The sequence below is a fragment of the Ischnura elegans genome, chromosome 3 (assembly GCF_921293095.1).
Source record: "Ischnura elegans chromosome 3, ioIscEleg1.1, whole genome shotgun sequence".
NCBI lineage: Eukaryota > Metazoa > Arthropoda > Insecta > Odonata > Coenagrionidae > Ischnura > Ischnura elegans.
The window spans coordinates 98,569,991-98,579,912 of record NC_060248.1 but is presented as its reverse complement, the minus strand read 5'-3'; the positions used below and the strand labels follow the sequence as shown (position 1 = coordinate 98,579,912).

Here is a 9,922-nt window from a genome sequence, read left to right as displayed (position 1 = left end):
TAGCCTGTCGATGTTTATCTAACTATAGATCTGTCTTGAGGATTAAATCAGTTCCCCAAATGTTGGTAAATCAACTTTTACATGGAGATATTTCCATTTACTCAACTCCACATTCATAGCCATGCAGCTTCGATTTTTTCAAAATTAGTACTTCTGGTGTGATTTTTTTTCCTATAATTTTTTAAATTTGGGCTTTTCACGCAAAAATTATTATGTTATACAGCCATGTTTAGGTTGGTGAGCAACTGTGTAGGTAATAAAGATAACAATGATGATGAGATTAGGAAAAAATCATGTGTACCACATTGATATAAGGACTACAACTTGCTCTTAAGGGAATTAGAAAAATGTAGTACCCTCATGGATTGAAAATTGGCTATTGATTGCTAAAAAAGGTGGATTTCATCGAATTGAAAACATTGTTACTTACTTTAACTAGCAAAGTTTATCTTTTCCAAAACATTCGGAATAGTGAAGGGTCATTTCTATGCACTATTGACCAGAAATTAAATTGAACTGGTGAGCAGTAATAGGTGCCAGTCATGAAAGCGTTTCAAATCCGTTATTATTTTAAACAGAAGTTAATGAGATTTAAAAAAAAGTTAATCCAGCCTACATTTTATCCTCTTAAGAGTAAAGTAGATGCCAAAAACTATTTCCTATTTTCCATTCTCCAGATTATAAGCCAATTCCTCATCCATTTCCTTGTTCTCTCTTGCTAACTTCTCTGTAATATATGATGAATAATCAACCCCTCGTATCAAAAATTAATTTTCCGTTATATTCTATACAAAATAAAGTTGAGGCCATACATCACCTCTAATTTGATTTTTGTTTGAATTGTTAATTTCATGTCAGGGGCTAAAGGATAACTTTAAATGAGGACTACCTGAATTGTCTTCTTGCATGCCAGTTTATGGCATTTTGAAATCATTTAATGCCAAAGACCCATGTCTGAGAGGCATGACTTATGATCATCTCTCTTTCATGTGCAGGAAATGTTGACTATATTTATATATCACGGTGAGTACATTAATGAAGGCTAACTCTCCTTCTCACTAAGTATTTTTCATCAAACTCTCCTGACCAAAATGCAAGCAAGAGGTATCCCTCCATCCTGTGACTGCCTGCACATGCTTACTTGTTAGTTTTGAAAGCATTTCCATTTTTGGAAGCCTCTTGCATGCTGAACACAGAGGTGAAAAAACTTGTTGTAGAAAAAGGTCAGCAAGACCTCTGCAAGTCATTTATATAGGACAGTTAAGTACTTGGTAAATGAACACTTTAATCAGAACCTCACTGACAGCAGTGAAGACTTAGTTAATGAATACATTTACATTCAGTTTACATTCAGGAGTGATGAAACATCACATTCAATGGAGTAGATCAGTTTTCTGCATCACTCTTGTCATATATTCCATACACTCTTTTGTAGGCAAGATTTTATTTTGAACAACTTTTGGATATTCAATGAACACAAGTAGTTGAGCTCTTCTGACCACTATACCTATGCTGAGATATACTCTCTATGTATAGGGACACATTTAAAAGTGTAATGCAACTTGACATTGCACAGTTTTTAGAATATAGGAACTAATAAGACACATGAACTAGCCATCTCTTAGCAAATTGCTCAATAACTGCTGCCACTGTAATCTTTTATCCTTTGAATAAAAACATCCCCTACAAAACCCTGTATCACTTTACTCATAGAGAAAGCACACTTCTTTAAGCTCCATATCTAAAGAGTAGAGAATAAATTCTAAAACTTAAAAATATATCGCAAGATTTAAAGATATGTTAATGAGCAAGAAATAGAAAGCCATTTAATTCATGTCACTGAAAATATCACATGATATTTACAGAGCACTTTGAAAAGTTCATCAAATATCTTAGACGGATCTAGAGTTAACCAGATTAACAGCTGGTTATGTATCACGATGTAGCTGCTTAGTATACTCTTTATTTTCCATGTCTTATTAAACCCTTAAAAATTCTTAGTATTTATGCCTTAGATATTCCTCATTATGTATGTGCTTGCATTGAAACCTCACTTAAAATGATGGATTTTTACCTAGTTCACCAATGAGGCTACTTGAAAAACACAACTCCCGAAGCAGGGTGATTGAATCTCTATATTTGATCATTGTAGAATAATTTTCATCATGTGTCATAGAAAGAAGACAAATGACTTTTCATTTTCTTCCATAACTTAAAACTTTCTTCAGAATGAATTTTTGCTTCTGCTAAAATCTGCAAAATGCAAGTCATGCGACATTAAAACTATGTATGCACTTGGAAAATTTAGAAGGACCGTGATGAAAATACATATACATAGTACCTAAATATTGGAATCCTATTGGGTCATCTATTTTTCCTCATGTTTTCTTGGACTTTTTTGTGGCGAAGAAACTTTGCTTCTGGCACCACTGCTGTTAGAGCAACAATTTTTATTTTCATTCTCTCTCTTCCTCCTTTATTTTTTGCCAACAATTTAGGTGGCATAAATCCATCAAAGCTTAAAATGATCTATTGAGAATAGAAACACCATTGCACTGTTCCAGAAAATTGGTGGAAAAATGCAGCAGCTTTTCTAATATGGATACATTCCACTACCTCTAGCCTAAATCCGCCGAGATAAATGATCTTTAATGTAAAAAAAGTATTACAGCATAGGGAATGCTTTTGGCCATAAATATTTAGTATCTTGAATGGATGGTTATCTTCTGTGAATTAATAGGTCTTAGTGTGTAATGGGAATATTAACTAAATACTCTGAAAGAGTTTGTTCTGGACAGATGAGAGAAAACTATATCAGAGGTAGTTAACCTTCAGTATTTTTAACATCAGTTTCATGAAAAATCACTTTTTCCATTGAGATGTTACAAGTTGCAATGCAGAGGGAAAGCCAGCTCCAGGTTTTTCTTCATTATTGAGGGACATAAATCTCACCAAAATACATTCATATTGCCCCGCACACCCTTTACATAATATTCATTCCAAAGAATATTTTTTTCCAATGAGTAACACAATAAATTGTTTTATGTAATGATTGTTTCCATGTTACACTATTTTTCGTTAACAAATCCTTGTTGTTCCTGTCACTTTATTGTTATTGGAAAATAATCTGAATTCCTATTAATGTTGTTTGCATTGAAATTTAAATGTGGATGTAATAATTGTTTATCTGTGATCTTGAAATTTTATTTCGGTTTAAGTAATCCCAACATTCTTTTAATGTTTTAATTTAATCAGACTTAATCTAAAGCTTGCACATTTATTTTGACCTTGCTTCAACAGTATGCCCTCATGATCTCAACCAATTTAGACTTTCCTTTGCAACTGTACTCTTAAATAATTAGAGCCGACTGCTACATTGTCAGATTTTATATTTTTTCATTTTCACATCCCCATTCCCAGTAAATTCCATGTAACTGCTCTACTTGTTGCATAACCTTGCCATGCAGAATAAATCACTCAACCCTACAAATAGACGATAGATTATTAGTTCACTCAGCTTTCAAAACTGTTAAGTATAGGAAATAAATATATTTATACATGTGCCTACCTACCATGAGTTAAAAGATGAACACATTTATCATTTGTAAAAGTCACAGCCCAGATTTACATTTCCTACTGCATTCTTTGTCATGACCAAGAGTCAGTTAATCTAATTTTAAACATCTCCTTGCAAATCAGATCCAGACTGGCAATGATCATGTACAATTTGAAATGATAATGTAGCTCAATTATGAGTTCTTGCTTTTCCTACGAAAAATGTTGAAAACCTTCTAAGCTTCTGCTTATGTGTAAGATTGTAGAGGGATACCTTTTTTAATGGCCGAGGAAGGCCTCAAGCAGCGGTGTGGAGAGATAGATATTTCTTTTCTCCTTATCAAAGAAGACTAAGATTTTTGCATAGTTTTTCAAAGCTTGCTCATAAAATAGTTAACATTATCACCGGATAGGATACATAAATCAGCAAAATATTCATTCAGAGAGCATAGAAGCTATTTGACAAATTGAAAATAAAATCCTTCACTGGGAAGAGGTTGAGGAAATCTGATTTCAAAATAATCAGATATTCTTCAGAATACTCTCTCATTCTTTTCCTAAGTGCAGTTTTTCTCATTTTTTAGCTTATTCAGTTTAATAAGAAAATAAATGCACGAAGCAAAAATAAAGAGTTTGAGCTAATGATATGGAATTAGAGATTCATGGATAAGTGTTAGAGTAGGAATTAGAAGGTCTCTTCCGAATTTTCTTATCTGATATTTGAAGCGATCCCGTACATTTTTAGGTCTCCATCAGTAAGTACTGCTGCACAGCTTTAGGTAGACCTAACTTGGCTGCTCCCGATACAAGATGCCCGCCAGACCGCAATGACTTCCGCAGTGACCGCCAGCAAAGGTACCGCAAATCATGTGGCTGGGTCCAGTAGCGCATCATGCTCAGTTTTAGCTGGTAGAAGACTGGCCCCAGGATCTTGTAACATTTGACGTGGCGAAACATGGTTCTCAGGACGTGAGAGTGCATTCTGCGTGGGCACTCCCCCATCACTTGCGAGAGAAGGGCCAATGTTTCCGAGCAATGCTCGACTCGACGACGACGAATGACGGCACGAAGGAACCACGTGAATGCTGACTGATCTCGGTCATGGGAGGTGGAGGAGGTGATGGCTGAAGGATTTCCACATGCTGCATCATCCCCAATGTGTCCAGTCCTATCCATAGGAGTCCCCCCTTCTGATGCTCCAGAAATACCACCACTGTATTGCCAGGTAAAGATTAGAAACAGATTAGATAACATCTCTATTTGTATATGTATAGATAAAGTCTTAGTAATTGATGAAGAGATGGAAGTAGAAATTACTAGTCCCAACACTTTCTGATAAGCATACACATTTTTTTAACCTTGTTATGAATACTGTAGTCAAAATATAATGGCAGTTGACCTAATCAAAATATTAATATTATTCCTAAGTCAACCATGAAATACTTCGTATCGGATTTTTTATACAATGTGACATAGTTATAAAAAAATGACTTTGGAACTGGCATTTTCTGTAAGGTTATACATATGTACACAGTAATTTTTGTAGTGGGATTGCCATGCACCCTGTCTCTCTTTATCTCCATACCAATATCTTTGTATAAAATAAAATTTCTCTTATTTGACATCTAGTCAGTTTGTACTATGAAAATCAAATTATTTCTCTCTTCCCATGAAAAACATTATGAATTTATACCAGGGGCGGATCCAGGATTTCTTTCTGGGGAGGGGCACAAGCAAGGCCATATCCAGTATTTTGTTCTGGGGGGGCACAAGGATACCTTGTAATACAAAACGAACGCAATGATAATGGGACCGTATTAAAAATCTTGCATATTTTTTATGGGTCTTGGGGGGGGGGGTCATGTGTCCCCCTTCCCCCTCTAGAACCGCCTATGATTTATACCGAGTTCTAATAGATAACTTGATCAATATTCTAAATAGCATTATAGTTTATTTTAACTTTTTTTCTCATCCAAAAATATGCTCCCCTTAAAGATTCATCCTTTCTATCAAGATCACTCATAGAAATTGAACAATGCTAGTGTCCGACTTCGTTAACACCCAGTTTAGCCAAATGGGTATGGATCATTCTGAATAAACAAGTTGATGTATCTCCAAAATAGTTCAATGGGTTATTTAAGACAACAACGTGAGCAACATAACTTAATATCTTCACTATTGCAAGCGGAAAGTTTTCTGGGTAGAATTGAGTTAATGACTCAGTAAAACATCCTTTATTCTTTATATGGTAAACTTCTAAAAGTAATAAATCATGTACTTTCAAAATAAGGTGAGCCTTACCCAGACCAAACAGATGCTCCACAATTGAGAAGGAGGCGAGTGAGGGCGACGCTGTCATCTAAGTGGTTAACACTGTATGTGAGAGCCGAGCGGCCATCGTGATTCACAGCGTCAGGATCACTGCCTGCTTCAATCAACAGGTGTCCCAACTCAGCCGCACGACCGTATTCCCCGGCAGCCAGCAATTTCCTCAAGCCCACCAGAAGTGGTGTTTCCCCAAAGCAATCCCTGGCTCCTATGTTGGCACCAGCTTTCAGCACTCTTTCCACAGTACTTAGGAGTCCTTGCCATGAAATATTGTTTCCTCCACCACCTTGAATTAATTCTCCTGTGGAAATATTTGCAAGAGAGACAAATGTAACATTGGAAATTGGAGGGAATTCATTTTAATAAGGTGATTTGTTTTAGGCACTGAATGATAGGTTAGTTTCCTTCATCAAAGAAAACAAAATGCATTGATTGCGATTCGTTACCCACCATTAGTGTATTCATAATATACATATTATTTGGTTTTAGAAATCCCAGTTTAGACGAATGGCCACGGTCAATTTTAACCTCATTTGAAAAAGGCCAGATTGGCGCCCATGCGATGCCACTCCACGTGACGTCACAGGGACCTAGTTTCTATACAAGTTGATAGGAGGTTTACATCGTCTGAGATTACCAATGCATGCATGAGGTACAGAGCTGAGGGAAACATGCCTTAATAATCACCTATTAAAACTGGCTAAAGTCGGAAAGTTTCCTTCGTTTGATAAGGTATTAATAATCCTTATTTAAGCCAAGCGCTACCAGCTAGCCGGGTACTCTGCTACCTGCTGGCAGCCTGCTCAAAGCCTCGCCCCAAGGTTACCTCACAGGGCGACAGCTGGAACCAGATATAAGTCACACGAGCTTTTCCCAGCATTCACACTTAGCCGTCGCGTTTTCGCGCACTAGAAAATTTTCACTTTTCGTTTAATCGCGAAAAATAGATATCGTCATTCGAAAATCTAAGAGCGTGAAATGCATACTCCAGGAGTAATAATCTTTCGATTTAGGCAATAAAAAAATAATAGGAAACCACCCTATTCTGTTGTTCCATCAGCCTAAGCTATCATGATGAATTTAGAACTTAATATGTAATTGTAATAGGAATGTAGGTAATGAGGCAAGTAATATGGAAAACAAAGTACAGTATGCTAATAACAATGGCCAAAGAGGGGTGAATCTTTCCAGAAAGTTAGGCTAATGAAGGCAATAAATCTGGAAAAATCAGTTTCACCAATTTCACTGTAAGTGAGAAACCATATAAACTTAAATGAGTGACTCATTCATTTCCATCATGGCAACTGATTAAAGGTGGATTTCATCATTAGAGCTACGGGTTTAAAGACTTGTCGATATGATAATGAGAATGCTAACATTTGAAATGGTGGCAGAGCCAGAGGGGTCAACCAAAGGCCTCACTTGGGAAGAATAGGGTTGTTCCCTCAAACTCAAAATCACAATTCATAAAAAGAATTGGGCTGATTGGAAGGGAAATACAAGTGACAACGAAAAAAAAAGTTCCTCATTCAGCCATTCTTTCATGCATTTAAGATAACAAAACACAAAAATTGCCAAACACTGTCCATGAGTTGGTGACATCATTAGAGTTGCAGTTCATTAGCATGCTTAGGGAGAACTGATCAAGGAAGGAATGAATCACTCACAGGATTGAAAACAACAATGTACCACTCAAGGCTAATTTGAGGAAGGTAGTAGTAGCTGAGAGGTAATGACCCTCTCAGCTGGAGCATGTGATGTCATCATGAGATGGATATCATGAGACTTTATCATGAGATGGTTAATGCTTCTCATGAAACTTCATTACGAAAGGGTAGATTTTTTTGCCATGAATACAGCAAAAAGTAAACAAAATCAGAAAATTAGTTTTTTATTTTTAAAAATCTTAATCGTGATCAAAAACTAAAATATTGCTGATGGAGCTAATTCACTAACAATATCATCGGTAAAGGTTTGGCATCGCCATATCTTGGATTCAAAAACCAATTCATACCAACCTGATAAGAGGAGATGAAGAGCTGTTCTTCCATTAACATTTAGAAGGTTAATATCACTGCCACTATCACAAAGCTGCTCAATATCTCTATAACTAGGTGCTGACGCAAATGCTAGGTGCAGCGCAGTCAGGTCACATTTTTGCTGAAAATTGCAAAATTAATATTATTTATACTTTAAAAGTTATGGTGTTAGATATTGGATTTAGAAATGGGGTGTTCAAGATCAAATTACTACCTAGTAGTTTGGTTACATTAGCATTAATTGAGACTAAAATATTTCTGGATAAATAAAAAATGATTTACAAGTACAACCTTAACAGCAAATAAATATTAATTATTCCATGCACTCCATATTTGAAGGGTAAAGGATACATCATATCTGCCAAAATTTACAGCAATTGATTGTAGAGTCTCATATTCATACCTAAAGCATCAAACATCCCATTTGAAGTCACATTCAAGTTAAACTCTTACCTGAATAACCTGATGCTTATCTATAGACTCTATTGTGGCAACTGCTACATAATTCAGTGCAGGAACATTTTCATGAGATATACATTCTTGAAGGACAGGAAACGGATTGGTTGAATCTGAAATAAATGCCAAATTTTGTTAGAACAAAGGTTTCAGCAGTGATGGTTTGATCTCTGTATTTTAATTGGGTTTTCTTCTGTATCAGTTGGCTTATGGATGATGATAGAACGAAGGTTTCCGCAGTGCTAACTGTCCACAAGCCATCTGACTGATGCAGAAGAAAACCCAAGAAAAATTCTGAGACTTTGCCAAATTTTGTTTTCATGGCAAAGTTTTCACAATTCTGTTACACAATTGTGAGAATAATCCAGCTTTATAAGCTCGATACCCATGAATGCATATGTAGTGGTGGATCTATGGTATGCAGTGGGATATAAGGGGGATATAAACCCCGAGATAAAATTTAAATTTCGGAGGTTTCCGCTTTGTAAAAAAGTATTTAGCTACACATTCCAGTATTTACCTACTTTAACAAATGAAAATAAAAAAAATCTTAGACCCAATTTTACACACTTTTGGCATGTTACAATCCAGTGGCGGATCCAGATGGGTTCAGGAGAGGGTGTAGCCCCTCTCCTTGGATATCCAATTTACACTAGATAGAATAGTAATTTGTTTGGACCCCCACTACTGCTGGGAGGTTACCCCCTTGTCGCGATCCTGGATCTGCTACTGATGGTATGTGTTTGAAGAAATTAATTGATGGAGGGCTCTTAACCACATTACCATGAATCACTTTTTTGTGCTCACATTCCTATATTTTGTGATATTGGAATCACTTCCCTTCCCCTTAGGCTGGGGTATCACAATTTCCGCAATGCTTTGACATGGCCTGTTTTGAAGGGGAGCATTTGCTACTGGTGGGTCATTTATCGATAATTTCAAAAACCTGTCAGTGACATCGTACTCATATTTCATGAAATATACTGCCCAGTGAGAAATGGGTGGTGGAATCCACGTGGAACCCACGTGGAATCCACGTTGAGTGGTGGATATTTGGTGGTGGTGGATATTGAGTGGTTACACCCACGTGGAATCCACGTTGATTTCAAGTGGATTTGTGGTGATTATCATAGAATTAAACAGAATTTCTAATTTGTGGAACTTAACTCTCTGGTGTGACATTGCGTCATTTATCATCCTGAAACCACGCTAGTTATGTGAAAATGTATCGCACATTCTATTTTTATATAATTCGTGGAAAGGCAGCCATGAGAGCACATGAAAAATCGTAGACACATATATAGAAGGTTTAGCTATAGAGTGGTTGAGGTTTTAATGGTTTTAGGACAGCACCTACTGCTGTTTTAATTTTTCCACCAAATTTCCACGTGGATTCCACGTTGATTCCACGACCAAATACACGTGGTATCCACGGTAATTTTCCACGTGGGCTCCACGTGGATTCCACCACCCATTTCTCACTGGGTGCATTTGAAGGAATAAAATGATTTTATACAAGTGGAAATAGCTTTGTTCTTGATGTT

General features: G+C 36.4%; 1 protein-coding gene across 1 annotated transcript in view; it reads right to left on the bottom strand.

Annotated features, from left to right (window-relative positions):
* Window positions 1-840: 840 nt before the first annotated feature.
* LOC124155230 overlaps window positions 841-9,922 on the bottom strand; it is a 264,237-nt gene continuing 255,155 nt past the window's right edge. Inside the window, exons 4-7 of the mRNA XM_046528946.1 lie at window positions 8,376-8,491; window positions 7,902-8,043; window positions 5,857-6,184; window positions 841-4,768 (exon numbers count right to left, since the gene is read on the bottom strand). Of these exons, the coding sequence (XP_046384902.1) occupies window positions 4,297-4,768; window positions 5,857-6,184; window positions 7,902-8,043; window positions 8,376-8,491 (1,058 nt within the window). The 3' untranslated portion in view covers window positions 841-4,296. The remainder of the gene's footprint in view (window positions 4,769-5,856; window positions 6,185-7,901; window positions 8,044-8,375; window positions 8,492-9,922) is intronic.